General features: G+C 41.9%; 1 protein-coding gene across 1 annotated transcript; it reads left to right on the forward strand.

Moving 5' to 3' along the window:
• The first annotated feature begins 7,843 nt into the window (after positions 1–7,843).
• LOC118392192 (plasminogen activator inhibitor 1-like) lies at positions 7,844–17,327 on the forward strand. The gene is made up of 9 exons (XM_035783908.1): positions 7,844–7,969; positions 10,753–10,868; positions 12,367–12,605; positions 14,101–14,325; positions 14,584–14,778; positions 15,129–15,428; positions 15,768–15,854; positions 16,107–16,190; positions 16,470–17,327. The coding sequence occupies exons 3-9, from the start codon at positions 12,368–12,370 to the stop codon at positions 16,505–16,507; spliced, it is 1,167 nt and encodes a 388-aa protein (XP_035639801.1). The 5' UTR covers positions 7,844–7,969; positions 10,753–10,868; position 12,367; the 3' UTR covers positions 16,508–17,327.
• Positions 17,328–17,377: the final 50 nt, after the last annotated feature.

Raw genomic sequence — 17,377 nt, forward strand, 5'->3', positions numbered from 1 at the left:
AATTCTGTTTTTTGTTCTTGTTCATTTATTTTTGAGTATCTTTTGAGGCTTTTTATGCTATACCTACCACCTTGTGGATTTACCTTTTTGTCTTGGAGGATTACCTTTGTTCTTGTGGAATTCCTTTTGAGGTTGTGGAGTTACATGTTTTCCTGAAGGACTTCACTTTTTACTTCATTAAATACACCGTCTCAAGTACTGCTGTGTCTGCCTCATCTTCTGGGTTCTGCCGACTATTCGTGGCTCAGTTGGTTAAGTGACTGTTTCTCACTCCGGAGACCCGGGTTCGTAACCGGTTCCTGACACATGGTCTAATTGACAAATTAAAAGACATATGCAAGCTTTTTTATCCATATCAGTGCCGAGGCCCAAGCAAAAATCGACTTTTCATTTAATTTATCTGCACGACCAGCCCTTGTATGTTGTATTTAGTCGTGTGACACCAAATACAACATTTTCTTTCAGTAAATAAAAACCTGAATTGTTGCCAGTTGTGGTCAATTACCAAAGACACACCCCACGGGGATGTTCTTTTCACGCAGTCTCCAGAAGTGGAAACAAAAGCATGACGTTAACATTGATGCTGGTTTGTGTTTGTAGAACTGGTAACCCAGCAGTATTGTTGGCTAGAGGCCAAATATGACAAAGGAAGTGTTTCAGCATGTTCTTTTCGGGACAACCAGGCTACAAGTGCAACACAAAACAGATTGACATAAACAGTTGCTTGCATGAGTGTTAATTGACAAATGTCAATCAAAGAAGGTTTGCCAAAGCAAAAGCCAGGTAAAAATGAATTTATAATGAATTTTTTTTACACCAGATACAAACATACACGTAAAAACATCAACTTACGGATGCACACAAACAACGACTACATCTCATCTGCCCCAGACATGCTCATTCTGTACCCCCATCCCTAGTTGCAACATTGTTTTTTGTCACATCGCCTTAAATTGTACCAATTCGTTTTTCTCTGTCGCCCATGCTATTTCAATAGTTCAATAATATTTATATGAACGCTGTAAGTACAGAAAATGTTTGCTCAGTGGGAAAGTCATGTCCAACTCGTCAGTGACAACTCTGTGGCGATTGGCGTTTGTGACAGCAACATTTTGAGCCTATTACAATATTATAGACACTATGTCCTGGGATTTCCTATGTCTTCTATGTAGACGGCTCTTGTGTAGCTTGTGAGTATCATAGAGCAAAACAGGTGTTTTTGGAAGAAAAAAAAAAGACCCGGCCCCGGTCCCCTTCCAGATCCGCCCTTATCTCACAAGCACCGCTAAATCTCGGCCCCCCTCTAATCACACTAAAAAAACAATGTTTAAAAGAGGTTAGAAGTCCTAAATCACACCGGCTTGGGTTAATGAACCATAAAATCAATAGTTATTTCTGGTTGCTTATCAAAGTTAGCTGGCTATCTCATTGATCCTGCTTTGTGGTACTGTATACCCCTCTGATGTGTCAGGTCCGAATTGACTTAGACAGGTTACGTAAAAGTCTGGGTGTGTTCCGTCCTGTGTGTGAGTTTGTGTGTGTTTCGGTTTGTGTGTTTATACAAGCGTGTGTGCGTTAATACGAGCGTGTGCTGTGTGTGAACTGTGCACTGTGTGTTTAAGATACAGTATCAGTCCCGAGTCTGTACATATTGTGGTTATAACCACCACAACCTCTCCCAATAACTTACCAGAACCACACCAACATGCAGGCTCACACTAGCCTGGCAGACACCAAATAGAACATTTTCTTTCAGTAAATAAAAACCTGAATTGTTGCCAGTTGTGGTCAATTACCAAAGACACACCCCACGGGGATGTTCTTTTCACGCAGTCTCCAGAAGTGGAAACAAAAGCACGACGTTAACATTGATGCTGGTTTGTGTTTGTAGAACTGGTAACCCAGCAGTATTGTTGGCTAGAGGCCAAATATGACAAAGGAAGTTACAATAAATGTTGACCCTACCAGTTAGAGCTTTGTCTCTACTCTCTTCAATTGTTCATCCATTTTGACTGCACCTACACTTGAAGTGGCGATATGACCAGGAAAACTGAGGGCCCTACTTACAGCCTGTAATATAAACTAAAATAGTTATAAAAAAATTCCCTGGAGTGGAAAAACTGAGGGCTCAAGCTACTATTACTCCAAAATTGGGCAATCGCACATAGACCAGGTTGAATTTACTCCAGTCGTTGGCCTGGCACTTTCTTTAAGAGTGAGTGAGTATGTCGGACTCGTCTAGCCAAATTCTTTACACGTTAGGCTCTGTCGGCCAGCCGCACTTATCAGTGTCAAAACAATGCCTTCCCTCCTCTGTATCACCATTGTTTGTGTCCCAAATGACACCCTATTCCCTATATAGGGCACTGGGTCCTGTTCAAAAGTAGAGCACTATATAGGGAAAAGGGTCCCATTTGGGAAGCAGCCATTTATCAGAAAATCTTCCACTTTTCCATTCAAAACCCAAGCACCTTCCCTTCCAGTAGGGCTGACACATCATTTCTTGGAATCTTCAACAGACAACGGTGTCCAACTGGAGAATTTGACCGCTCATACTTTGTTGACCCTCCAGTAGAATTCCACTGATTTCTAGCTATCTAGAAATGTGTGGGGACGTGTGTGCATTGCCATTTCATGCTCTTCCTTGTGTGTGTGTGTGCATGTCCTTATTACTAACCACTGACACCATAGCTATTCTCTCTCTGGGGAGGGTTCAGGAAATGTTATTTTCCCCATGACAATTTCACCTCCTTATTCACTTCCTGTTGTTGAGTCTGGTTCGCTGGGCAAGCAACCACCGTTATCAGACAAAAATAAATACTAACGTCAGAAAAACGTGAATATTCCTGTAAGGGTCATCGGCACTGTCATTATTACAAAGCAGAATTACTGTAGGAAAAGTTTTTTTGTTCAAACAGCAATTTCACAACTTTCATTGAAAAGTCCTTTTTTCCACAATAATTTGTAACATACTTCGTAGCTAACTCTTAGTCACTTTCAATTGTCACATTTTTCATTGGGTAATTCATTTTCATTGGGTAATTCACTTTCATTGGGTAATTCATTGTCATCTTTATTTCTAAGTATGGCTGCTTGAACATTATTAGTGAATACTATGATATTACTGATTACTACTCCTGCAACTTTCTGTCACATCTTCGCTGCTTATGGATATCTGTTACTCAACGAGACTCAGAGGATGAGTAGGAGTCAGGGAGACGGGGTCAGCATTTCTGAAAGGATTGGCCTTTTTGAGGGAATACCCATTCCTCATGTTCGTCATGTGTCTCCCTCTAATCACCCTTTCCTCTAACTTTCCCTCCTTTCATTGTTCATCTAGTCATTCCTCCCCCGCACATCACATCCCTCCATTTCCCCGTCCCCCATCCCTCGCTCCCAGACCATCTGTCCTTAGACCTATGCCCACGATCTCTCTCTTCCTCGCTTCTTTTCTCAGTTGTTTATTTATTTGCCATCACGACCACAACAATAATAATATCCAGATTTCCTCGTGGTTACATAACAGTGTAGGCTACTTTATGTGTATATGTGTTATCTTGACAACTAGCCAAAATAAGCACAGACCAATAGATAAGTCTATTTTAGTCTTCATTTGGATGAACTATTGACACTTTCATTGTCGTTTTCTTCTACGCTTTTAGAAAAAAAGGGTTCTGAAAGGGTTCTCCGGCTGTCCCCATAGGAGAACCCTTTTTGGGTTCTATGTAAAACCGTCTATAGAAAGGGTTCTACATGGAACCCAAAAGGGTTCTACCTGCAACCAAAAATGGTTCTTCAAAGGGTCTCCTATGGGGACAGCCGTAGAACCCTTTAAGGTTCTAGATAGCACCTTTTTTTCCTAAGAGTATACTACACCCATAAAGTAAGAGTTCAGGAAAGGGATTTAACAGTGAATTATGATAGAAGAACAAATAAACTTTTTTCCATTTTCATTCAGAATAGGTTGGCCTGTTGCGCAATACATTTTTGGGGCCTTGCCCAAGCTGTTCTCTTGGTTCTTGAGTCATTGTGTTTTTCTCATACCACTGTCATTGCTTAATTTATCCTTCTTTACTTATTTAAGAGATCATATTGTTAGAGTTCAGAAACTGATTTATTGAAATACATTAAATAGCTGTTCCATTGTAGTAGCAAAGTCAAGTGGATTGATTGGAAAAGGTTGAGCATAGAAGTTCTTAAGAATAGTAGCCTTTGCCTTAAACACAATGATATGCCTGACAAGCAATCGTAGCAGATGTCTAGGAGTTGTTATACAGTACAATGTACTTATGGAATTTGATAGTGACGACAAATGGATTGCTGCAATTACTAGCCAGCTGATTCTACGTGGAAAAATATTTGGTCTGGATCCGATTCAGGCTATTCAGCTGAATTCATTTGTCTGGGAAAGTAAGAGAGCTAAGTTTTAATGTTGCATTAAACAGCTAGTCATTCTTTCTAAATGTCTAGGAGTTGTTATACACAGCATACATATGGAAGTTTAAAGTGACAACAGATGGATTGCAGTTATTACTCTACAGCTGATTCAGGTTGTATGTAAGACCCTTGTCACGCAAAATTACGGCAAGAAAATTCCACAGCGGAGGATGTTTCCTAAAGGTGTGTTGAAATGTGTGTGTGTGTGTGTGTGTGTGTGTGTGTAGTCTAAGTGTAAGTGAGTGAGTACCACATCATATGATGATCAATATGATGATCAAACTATTACATACCTGTAGACTTACAGTGGGTATAGAAAGGCACCACCCCCTTTCAATATGTTCACCTTTTGTTGGCTTACAGCCTGAAATGAAAACACATCAAATCAGACTTTTTCCAGCTTTATTTACACACAGTAACCCACAATATCCAAGTGAAGAAATACATCTATAAACTCAAATTAAAGTTAATACTTGGTGGATCCACCTTTTGCTTGAATTGCAGCCATGAGTCTCTTTGAATATGTCTCTACCAACTTTGCACACCTAGACTGTGCAATACCTGCCCATTCTTCCTTGCAGAATTGTTGAAGCTCAGTCAATTTGCATGGTAACCGCTCATGGACTGCGCTCTTCAAGTCATTCCACAGATTCTCAATGGGATTTTAGTCGGGGCTCTGACTAGGCCACTCAAGGACATTCACCTTCTTGTCCTTCAGCCACTGTTCGGTTGCTTTTGGTCATTGTCATGTTGAAATGTGAACCATCTTCCCATTTTCAACTTCTTGGCAGAGGGTGCAGGTTCTCCTCAAGAAAATGTTGGTATTTTGCACCGTCCATTTTCCCTTCTTTCCTGACAAGTGCTCCTGTCCCTGCTGAAGAAAAACACCCCCACAACAGGATGCTGCCACCGCCGTTGTCACAACTTCCGCCGAAGTTGGGTCCTCCCCTTGTTCGGGCGGTGCTCTGCGGTCGGCGTCGCCGGTCTTCTAGCCATCATCGATCCACTTTTCATTATCCATTTGTTTTGTCTTGTGTTTCCACACACCTGGTTTCAATTCCCTCATTTACTTGTTGTGTATTTAACCCTCTGTTCCCCCCATGTCTTTGTGTGGGATTGTTTATTGTAATGCTTGTGCATGTTCCCTGTGAGTGCACAACACGTTATTTTGTGCCCATTTATCTTGTTGTTCTGGATGCCGTTGGTTTTGCTTAATACGTCTCTGGTTATTACCAAGTTCTGCTCTCCTGCTCCTGACTTCTCTGCCGCCAATTACGCACCCCGCTACAGCCGTGCTTTACTGTAGACATGGTGTTCTTTGGATGGAAGATGTATTCAGTTTTTGCCAGACATATCGTTTTGCGTTCAGCCCAAAAAGTTCAATTTTGGTCTAATCTGACCACAGCACCCTTTGCCACTTGGTCTCAGAATCTACAATGTGCTTTTTGGCAAAACTCAAACGAGACTTGATGTGACTTTTTTTGAGGAGTGTTTTTTTTCTTGCCACCCTCCCATAGAGGCCAGATTTGTGGAGCGCTTCTGATATTGTGGTCACATGCACACATTGACCAGTCTTTGCCATAAAGACCCGAAGCTCCTTCAAAGTCGCCATTGGCTTCTTGGTAGCCTCTCTGATCAGTCTCCTCCTTACCCGGTCATCCAGTTTGGAGGGAGGCCTGATCTATGCAGGGTTTGGGTGGTGGCATACGCCTTCCACTTCTTAATACTGGTCTTAATTGTGCTCAGAGGGATAGACGAAGCCTTTGAAATCTTTTTACATCCATCCCCTGACTTGTGCCTTTCCACAACTGTTTCCCATAGAGCTTTTGAAAGTACCTTTCCGCACATAGTGGATTCTTTGCTTTGAATTACACTACTAAGCAGTGGAGTCCTCTATGAACAACTGCTTTTATTCTAATCAAAGTCACTATAATTGATCACAGTTGGAAGCCAATTAGCTTGATTTGTGATCTGGAAGGTAATTGGTTATACCACAGCAAGTTTGCAATTGCAATTCTAAGGGGGGGTGTTCACATGTCCAAATAGGATATTTATTTTTATTTTTTTATTTGTATTTTTATCAATTGTTTTACTACTATCTTGATCCTACAACTTTTTGAAAGTCATCCCTCAATTTCGCGCCATCCAACCAACCCGGAAGCCAGCCGCACCAATGTGTCGGAGGAAACACCGTGCCCCTGGCAACCTTGGTTAGCGCGCACTGTGCCCGGCCCGCCACAGAAGTATGAGACAAGGATTTCCCTACCGGCCAAACCCTACCTAACCCGGACGACGCTAGGACAATTGTGCGTCGCCCCACGGACCTCCCGGTTGCGGCCGGTTACAACCGAGCCTGGGCACGAACCCAGAGTCTCTGGTGGCACAGCTGGCGCTGCAGTACAGCGCCCTTAACCACTGCGCCACCCGGGAGGTCCAAATATAATATTTCACTGTTTTAATCTTAATACATTTTCAGATAATCTTTTATATATTTTTTACTTTGATATTGTCGGTTACGGTGTATAAATAAAGCCAGAAAAAGTCACATTTGATGTGTTTTCATTTCAGGCTGTAAGGCAACAAAAGGTGAACATTTTGAAAGGGGGTGGTGACTTTCTATGCTTGTCATAATGTGTGAGTGTATTTTGTATTGACGCTTAATGATTTTTCTATGTAATTTACAGCATATCATGACAACTTTCCACATTACTCTATGACTATCCCGAAAACGTTTCCTTAAAACCACAGAAGCTTAGCAGTTTCTCTTTCTCTGTGGTATAGTAGAAACAAAACACATTTTCACAGATTCTTCCTCAATGCATATTTCAAATGTAGGACGGTTTTAGATCTATTTTCTTACTACATAACTATGACTAAAACTTTTCCTTCAAACTGCAGCTTTTTGGTTTCACTTTAGATCTGAGTAGCCTTGGGCCTGAACAGCCTGAGTAGAAATGTTGAATTAATTTATCTGAGAAAGTGGAAGGGAAGTTTTAATATTGCATAAAATCTGTTTGTCTTTTCATCCAAAATGTATTTTGGGTTAATTCCTTTTCCAGTGTAGCCCTAGTCTGTTTCCCGTAGTAACAGAACAGTGAGTTCCCATGCTCATTTGATCTCACCTCAGAGAAAATGGAGTGGGCAGGTCAAACCAGATTTCCATTGACAAACTAATAAGGAATGTACCAAAAGAAGGGGTCTGGGGGTTTGTGGGTGGGATGATATTTTTAGATTTTTAAAAAATGTTTACATTTGATTAATTTAAGCAGATGCACTTATCCAGAACATTTTATAGGAGCAATTAGGGTTAAGTGCTTTGCTCAAGGGCACATCGACAGATTTTTAACCTAGACGGCTCAGGGATTTGAACCAGCAAGGTTTCAGTTACTGGCCCAACACTCTTAAACACTAGGCAACCTGCCGCCACTTAGCGTCATTATGCAAACAAAGCTAGGTTTCCATCCAATTCCCAACATATTTTCGTTCAAATACTCTGAAATCCGCATGAAGAAAATGTGAATTGTGTTTCAAAGTAAGTGAATTCATCAGTTATTCTGCGCTCTGTCACACTCAGAGAGAGTGCTCTGAAATCGGAGAAGGTAGCCAGAGATACATTTGCCAACGCCAGAGATATTTTATTTATTTAACCAGTCAGCAAGTCAGTTAAGAACAAATTCTTATTTTCAATGACGGCCTAGGAACAGTGGGTTAACTGCCTGTTCAGGGGCAGAACGACAGATTTGTACCTTGTCAGCTCGGGGGTTTGAACTCGCAACCTTCAGGTTAACTAGTCCAACACTCCAACCACTAGGCTACCCTGCCACCCCATATGCTATCAAGTCGTTCAAAATGTTGCTAGCTAACCAAGTGACACCCGCATCTCTTGCTGTGTTGACAACCGAAAAATGATATGAGAGGGGAAAAGTAAATAATTCACCTCATCCAATGACGTCAGCCTACTAGCGGCTACCTAGCTAGCTAACGTTAGGCTCCGTGCTTTTAGCTTGCCACATAAATAGATGCGCTTAGCCTATTAGCCACGTTATGACTGACTTGTGATCATTGCCCTTGCTAGTTTGAGTGTAATGATATTCCCAGCCTTATTTACATTTGTCTGTTTTTGTCATTGAAACTGAAACGGTGCATCCCGAAATAAGGAATCAAACAATGTACCAGGCCAGATGTGATTTACAACCTGATACCAATATTTTTTGGACTACCAAGGAATGTATTGGTGAAATATATTAATCATGCATTGAACTGCATCCATGTATTCTGCCAACAATGCATTAGGTGTACGTCATGGAACGTTGAGTCAAATATAACCTCATTTTAAAACCTCTTATAAAGTTGGTTTTGTTGCATAAACTGGGAATGTGATATTGTTTTACTGATATTATGATTGCCTGTTTGTTTCACGTCTGAAAAGTAGTTCAAACTCTGTCAAATTCACTTTAACACATTTGCCACCAGAAATGTGTTCATTTGCTGTTTTCAACATCCACTGAAGTAGATAGCAAGTTTACAAGATAGCTACAGTAGTTGCTATGGTAACCAAACAAACATATTTGCTTGTTTAGCTAACCAAACCATCAGTCATAGCTTGCTATTATGAAAATCGAATTCAACAATTGCAATACTGTTTTCAAAAGCAGCTCAAAGAAAATATCTAAAAATAAACTATAGCCATGGAATTTTCCAGTGCAAATATATCGTGCCTTATAGGGAAGTAATGCACGCTCCAGAATGCCCTTCAAGACAATCAGAAAGGAGTATTAAAAAATGCCATGGTATAAATCTACAATACACTATCAACATGCTGTGTGCAACTAGGCAGTTAAGCTCATGTGAACAAGCAGCAACAGCAACTATAACACATGTAGGTTCAAAAACAACAATAAAACGTTAACAGCCTATGACATCACAGAGTCAAAGGGACCCCAAATGTACTATATACCATGTTGCCTCAAGTTCAACCCCCCTCCTTCTCAGTTACCGTGGAAACCGTGAAGTTACAGTAAGATGCTTCAGGGAGAGTGGAAAGGAACAAGAATTCTGGGAGACCATCCAGCTTGACCAAACCAGTTTTCCGTTTTGTTATGTTTTGGCCTCAAAGGCTTCTACTGCAGTGGAGGTTAATTTCAGTTTTCACACCTCTTAAACACACATAGCTGTTGGAGAAAAGGAAATACATACAGTGCCTCTTAGCAAAATGAATACGCACACATACATGCACACACCTTAATCTATAGGATGTGGGTGTCCCTATACCGGGACGGTTGAGCTAACGTGCACTAATGTGATTAGCATGACAGCTTTAAGTAACAGCAAACTTTCCAGGACATATACATGTCTCATATGGGCAGAAAGCTTAAATTTGTGTTAATCTAACTGCACTGTCCAATTTACAGTAGCTATTACAGTGAAATAATACCATGCTATTGCTTGAGGAGAGTGCACAGCAACAAAACACTTTTATCATGGCAACTGGTTTGATACATTCATCTCTGAAGGTAAATAATGTAAGCACAAGGACTATAGACAGCAGGTGCGATGGGGCAATGGTGTGTGTGTGAACATTTTGTGAATACGCGGCCATGGAATGCTGGCAGCTACAGAACCAAATTTGGAATCCTGATGTGTCAGATCTGTGTTTATGTGTCACCCCTCTCTGACAGGAGAGTGAGAGAGAGGAAGGGAGAGAAAGAGGAATAGAGAGAGAACTACATGGGAAGAGCGGGGATGGACGAGTAGACACAGAGACAGGTAGAATTGGAACCACCTGACCTTTGCCAGACAATGGGAGCTACAAACTCCCCTGAGTAAATAGCATGACTGAACCCCCCCCCCCTCTCTCGCTCTCTCTCCCCAAGTGCAAAAAGAAACAAAGAGAAAAATGTTCCTGAGTCTCTGTGTGAGGTAGAGAGTGATAAAGAGGACATAAGTGAGTGTGTGTGTGCCAGAGTGAGAAAGAGAGTGAAAGCATGTGTGTGTGTGTGTGTGTGTGTGTGTGTGTGTGTGTGTGTGTGTGTGTGTGTGTGTGTGTGTGTGTGTGTGTGTGTGTGTGTGTGTGTGTGTGTGTGTGTGTGTGTCTGTGTAACAGCCTCGCTAGGGAGTAGAAGCCTGTCTAAGCAGTACGGGATGTCGACCTCATAGTCACAAGTAACTTCCTCTCTGCACATGTCTACTGGAATGGGGCCTAGAGGGAAGAGGGAGGGGCCTAGGGAGCCATGCCGCTAGTCTACGCTATATAAAGCAGTAGAACTCTTACACACACACTCACACTCAAATGATGCTTCTCTAAATAACTCACAGGGAAAACACTGAACGACTGAGCTATTACTATTCCAGCAACTCTCAAGCAACTCAAGAGCTACATCAAGCTAATCTTCATCAAGTTCGTCTACATCTTTCAACACTTCAACTTCAAGGTAAGAGTACGTTTATGATTATATTCTTTAGAGCAAATGTTAAAGATCTTGGAAATATGCTCATAAGGCAAACTTAGTCTTGTTTTCCATTTGTTGTTATTATTATGAAACAAATCATCAAATGGATACATATATTGTCTGTGTGCATCACTAAACAAACTCAGAGGTTGTAACAATTGCACTGCAATTTGCATACAGACAACATGTTGTATGAGTCAATATTTGAACCCTGAACTTCTGGGGGAAAAAACACTGTATATTTTCAAATTCTACAACACAAATGTGTGTTTAAAGATGTATGAACTCAAATGACCACCGCTGCACTAAAGCCTTGAGGGCAAAATTAACCATTCTGTTTCAAATATGTTTTATTATGAAACATTATGGTCCAAGTATACAATTAAACAGTCTGATTAAAAAAATAAGAAGCATACTTTTTTACATATATGAAAACAAATATAGGACAACAACAAATGACAATAGCATACAAAGTTGCACCCCAATAAACATTTCTCTCCCACACACTCACTTTCTCTCTGTCTCTCTCTCTATCTCTTTCTGTCTCTCTCTCTCTGTGTGTGTGTGTCACGCCAACATGTCCAAGGTTGGCACCTGGGTCTTGTCTCTTGTTTTGTCTCACCCATGTCTGTACCACAGTAAACCAATGCCAGGGTCACTGTGCCATGGTTTGTTTTCCATTGAGAACCAGGGTCGTATTCAGTAGTAGACACCATAGCTAAATGTTTTGCTACAGAAAACAAAGATGTTTCTTATTGGTCAATTTCCTGCATAGAACCTCCCTGTTTGAGTCAGTTTTGTTCCATTTGCTGCCTGGTGAATATAACCATATAAACTATTTTGATTTACTATCCTTCATCCAGAAGTGTGGTTACATACCTCTGTCTGTGATGTCTATACTGGTCCGGTGGAATAGAAAATATATTCGAAGGTTGCCCAACAAGAAACAGATTTATAAACACACTGTGGAATGCTTTTTAAAATGGTTCTAAATTCGAATGGCTAGTAAGCAGAAACTGTGCCAAATAATTTATGCAACTGAGACCGAAACGGACCTGTGTATTTGTAGAGAACATACGATTTGAACAACTATGGTTTTAAGTAACCCCTCGGGTAACACTCTTGTATGTACCGCAACAATGCATCTGAAGGATCTTTTCATCTTTCATCTTCTTGTTCAGTCTTTCTTTGATCCTTCTATCATTTGACTCATCTTTCTCCCCTGTCCTCTCCCGATTTTTGAATATTGTTGAATCTCTATAATTTCACAAATCTCCCTCTCCTCGCTTCCCTCTCTCCTAGGAGTCTTTATCTTTATTCTTGTTCAATCTTCCCCATCTCCCTAGAATGCTTTACCTGTATACAATGTTGTTCGATTCCTTTAACCCTCTCTCCTCCTCCTTTGCCCAGGCTGCTTTGCCGTTAGATAATGTTGTTAGAGGTGTCTAACATTCCACTCATCCCTCCTTCCTCTCCCCAGGATGCTGTGCCTGTACGTGTGCTTCCTCCTCAGCCTCTCTGGAGCGGCCCTCTCTAACCTCCAGGAGAAACAGACAGACTTTGGGATGCGGGTCTTCTCCCATGTGGCCCAGACCTCCAGGGGCTCTAACTTGGCCTTCTCACCCTACGGCGTGGCCACCATCCTGGGCATGGCTCAGCTGGGCGCTGGGGGCAACACCCTGAAGACACTCAACGCCAAATTGGGCTTCTCTCTACAAGGTAAGGTTGGGCTGTTTTGTAGCCTCTTACCACAGCTGTGATGTATAATGACATCAAATCAAACTAGATTTGCCACAAAAAAGTGCAGTTCAAAAATAAGAAAATATTTACCAAGTATGCTATATAAAATGTAATAATAAAATGTAACACAAAAAGAATAAGAATAACGAGGATATATACAGGGTGCACTGGTACCGAATGAGTGTGCAGGGGTACAGGCTAGTTGAGGTAATCTGTACATGTAGGTGGGGAAGAAGTGACTATGCATAGGTAACAAACAAACAGTGAGTAGCAGCAGTGTACAAGAGGGGGGGTGTCAATGTAAATTGTCCAATGGTGAATTATATGAATTGTTCAGCAGTCTAATGGCTTGGGGGTAGAAGCTGTTGAGGAGCCTTTTGGTCCTAGTCCTGGCACCACACTGCCAGTTCTCTGACCTCCTCCCTATCGTTGTTGGTGATCAGGCCTACCACTGTTGTGTCGTCAGTAAACTTAATGATGGTGTTGGAGTCGTGTTTGGCCACACAGTCATGGGTGAACAGGGAATACAGGAGGGGACTAAGTACACACCCCTGAGGGGCCCCTGTGTAAAGGATCAGCGTGGCAGACATGTTGTTGCCTACTCTTACCACCTGGGGGCGGCCTGTCAGGAAGTCCAGGATCCAGTTGCAGGGGGCGGTGTTTAGTCCCAGAGTCCTTAGCTTAGTGGTGAGCTTCGTAGGCACTAAGGTGTTGAACACTGAGCTGTAGTCGATTAACAGCATTCTCACATAGGTGTTCCTTTTGTCCAGGTGAGAAAGGGCGTGTGGAGTGCGATTGAGATTGCATCATCTATGGATCTGTTGGCGACGAGCGTCAGAGCCGGTGTAGTAGGAGTCAATCTTAATCCTGTATTGATGCTTTGCTTGTTTGATAGTTTGTCTGAGGGCATAACGGGATTTCTTATAGGTGTCTGGATTAGTGTCCCGCTCCTTGAAACTGTCAGCTCTAGCCTTTATCTCAATGTGGATGTTTCCTTTAATCCATGGCTTCTGGTAGGGATATGTACGTACGGTCACTGTGGGGACGACGTCGTCGATGCACTTATTGATGAAGCCGATGACTGAGGTCGTATACGCCTCAATGACATTGGATGAATCCCGGAACATATTCCAGTCTGTGCTAGCAAAACAGTCCTTTGGTGTAGCATCTGCATCATATCATGCAACTACATAGGGTAGTTGAATGAGTTTTGCAAAGTGAGACAGATGGTAGACTTGGTTTTGTCTACACAATGAGGCCTTGACAATAACATAACTCCAGGCTGACATAATCAAAACAAAAAGAGCCATCCTAGCCGGCGACGAGCAACATCCACACTTTCTCACCATCTCTATATGCAATCGTGACTCATTCATTCTCTCATTCTTTCCATTCCACTTCTCCTCCTTCTCTTCCTCTCCAGACTTTTTGTACTTTTAATCATAAATTAAAATAAATGATTCCTCTCCTCCAGAGCAAGGGATGTCACGTCAGCAGCGTCTGCTACAGCAGAACCTCTCCAGTGAGAAGGGAGTGGAGTTGGCCAGTGGCATCATGGTAGAGAAGAAGATGGCTCTGGAGAATGGCTTCAGGAGGGGGCTGGGGAAAGCCTTCCAGGCCTCCCCTCACCAATTGGACTTCTCCAGGCCAGACCAGGCCCTGGAATTCATCAATGCCTGGGTCTCTGACCACACCGCGGGTGAGATACAGTAGTGTAGTATTGGCTCATACCTTCAATGTCATGCACATCACCACATATTGCAAGTGCACTTTGTTAAAATCGATGAAGTTGTAGTAGCTATAGCAACAACAATGCATACAACACAACCAGTGACAGACAGAGAGGATACAAGTTGCTTGTTTTCTCCAGAAAATCAAATTCTTTGTGGGATGAGACAGATTTATAATCAAAACAAACCTCCCTAACACTCTCTTTCCTCTCTTCTCTCTGCTCCAGGTACCATCCCTTCATTTCTGTCGTCCGGTGCTCTGACTGACGAAACTCGCGTGGTCCTACTGAACGCTCTGCACTTCCAGGGGTTATGGAAGGTGCCCTTTGACCCCAAGATGACCGAGGAGAGGCTGTTCCATTGTGCCAATGGCAGCTCTGTGCCCGTACCTATGATGAGGCTCACACACCACTTCAACTACGGTGGGTACCTCAGTATGTTTTTCAAGTGTAGAATTTTCCCATGAGACATTTTTACATCCCCTTGACCTCTGTTCTTTTTAAATACTTTAGAAGTTAACTTAGAATACCTCATTTTGTCAGAATCCTAACATGTGATCTGTAAATGTAACTCAAGTTTTCGTGTCTTCCATCGATATTATTTACACACATTTAGTTAGGACTTGGTCCTTAAGGCATGCATTCTTCAAAAGTTATTCAAACGAGTCCGCCGCAGCCCAGCAGCCAGTGTTTAAAAACAGACATGACTACAAGTACTACCTCCACCAATCAAACTGAAACTAATCCAACCTCTCCTCTCTTCTCCTCTACAGGTGAGTTCGTGACCCCCGACGGTGTGGACTATGATGTCATCGAGGTTCCGTACGAGGGAGATTCCCTGAGCATGCTGCTGGTTACCCCCTTCGAGTCCGAGAGGCCAGTGAGCGTGCTCAGTAGCGAGCTGACCACCAGACGCCTGCAACAGTGGAGAGAGGAGCTGAGGAGCGTCAAGCGTCAACTGGCTCTGCCCAAGTTTACCCTGGACACTGAGGTGGATCTGAAGTCTACACTGACCAGCATGGGGTTGGGGGACATGTTCAACCTGGCCAAAGCAGACTTCACTCGCATCACCAGTGAGTACCCTACCATTCATCACTTAGGAACTGGTGTCTGAAGTGGCAGCCTATTCTTTATATAGTGCACTACCTTTGACCAGGGCCCAGGCCTCTGGTCAAATGTAGGGCACTATGTAGGGGATAGGATTGGCTCTGTTGCAATATCCACACTACTAGCATTTCACTTTAGAATGAAGGAATGTATTGGGCATACATTCTGTGGTATGAAAGTATGGACATTGGAAAGTGACAGACTTGGTATGATCAGTTTGTGTGTTTAGCAAATACAGAATACTGCATGCTTCTCATTCTTTTTAGACAGCTAATTTAAACTCCCTCTCTTTATTTCTCTGCCAGCTGAGGAAAGGCTGTGTGTGTCCAAGGTTCTGCAGAAAGTCAAGATTGAGGTGAACGAGAAGGGAACCGAGGGATCATCTGCCACAGGTACATTACAAGACCAATACTTATTCCTGATGATTTAACCAATAGTATAAAGAAGTGTTTTGACTTGTCTTTTATACAGATGTACATAAAGACAATACATTTATGATGAATCGATGATAGCATAGGCTACAGGGTTGTGTTTTGACAGTGCTTGTTATACGGATGTACATAACAATAATGAATTGATGTTAAAGTGATGTTACTGTACAGAGTTGTTTTGACTGTATTGTCTCCTCTCTTTACCACTTACAGCTGCCATTATGTTCTCTCGTATGGCAATAGAGGAGATCACCATGGACAGGCCCTTCCTTTTCCTCATCCAACACAAGTCCACAGGTGAGCTTCCTCTAATGTGCCTACACCACCATCTATGTTAAAAACTACATCATGTTAGCCTTGGTTATCCAATGTCTCAAATCACCACAAGTCCAGCTAGCTGTGCCCTTTTTATATAAGTGCATACACTTTCAAGTAGGTTCAGGGGAAGTCCTGCTATTTTGTCCCTGCATATACTGAATGATCTTGTATGGAATTCTCTTTGTCCCTCAGACACTTTGACATACTTCCTACCTTGTTCGTCCTCTAATATAAAATATGTTTGTTTTCCCCTCCCAGGTGCTGTACTGTTCATGGGTCAAGTCAACCAACCCTAGCAACACTAACAGACCAATACACCAGAGAGGAAGAAGCGAAGCGAGAGGAATAACGGCCCAAAATCTGTCTTCTCCAGCGAGGAGTTTTTGTATGGAGGTCAATGAGAGCATCAAATTTGGTTAACAAAAAAATGAATGGCTTATCTTCTACATGTGGCTTATTTTATCTAATACATGTTTCTTGATGCTTAGGTTGTTACGAGTGTATTGATATAAATATGTCAGACGACATCCCGGCAACTTTGAGAAAAAACACTTTATATCGGAGTTGTGACTGTTTTTCACACGCATATCTGCCCTCCCATTGGCTAGCAAGAATGGTCCCCCCCTGATCTCGCCTCCTCCCGACTGCCTTCCATTTTTGAAGAGATTGACCTGAGTATCTGTTCAATATAATGGATTATCTGTGCTGATATACAACAACCATGAACATTCCTTTCATTCCATTGACAGGGACACCTGTCAATCAACTTGCTACTGAAACTGACCATAGTTAAATCTATGACCTGGACAATAACTGTAACTTAAATGATCCTTAATCTGTATATTACCAAATTGGCAAAATGCATATATTTTGATAAGTGAAAGTTTATATATCTATTATTTGCGCTGATGGGATATGTTGTTTTTTTTATTTGTGAGCAATGGGTATGGTTGTTAATGCCTGATACTGATATGAAGGGAAAATTATTGAATGTGTAAGAAATATTTTTATTTTGCTGTTGAATTTTATTGTCTGTAATGCTCTGTTTGTTCCGACAAGTCTTATTTTTGCAGTATTTATATATTTATTAAAATGAAAACCTTTTTAAAAACCTTACATGTTGTGGACTACAATTTATTAGTTTTGACCTCTGGTGTTCATAACAT

This window comes from Oncorhynchus keta, chromosome 13 (genome assembly GCF_023373465.1).
Source record: "Oncorhynchus keta strain PuntledgeMale-10-30-2019 chromosome 13, Oket_V2, whole genome shotgun sequence".
NCBI lineage: Eukaryota > Metazoa > Chordata > Actinopteri > Salmoniformes > Salmonidae > Oncorhynchus > Oncorhynchus keta.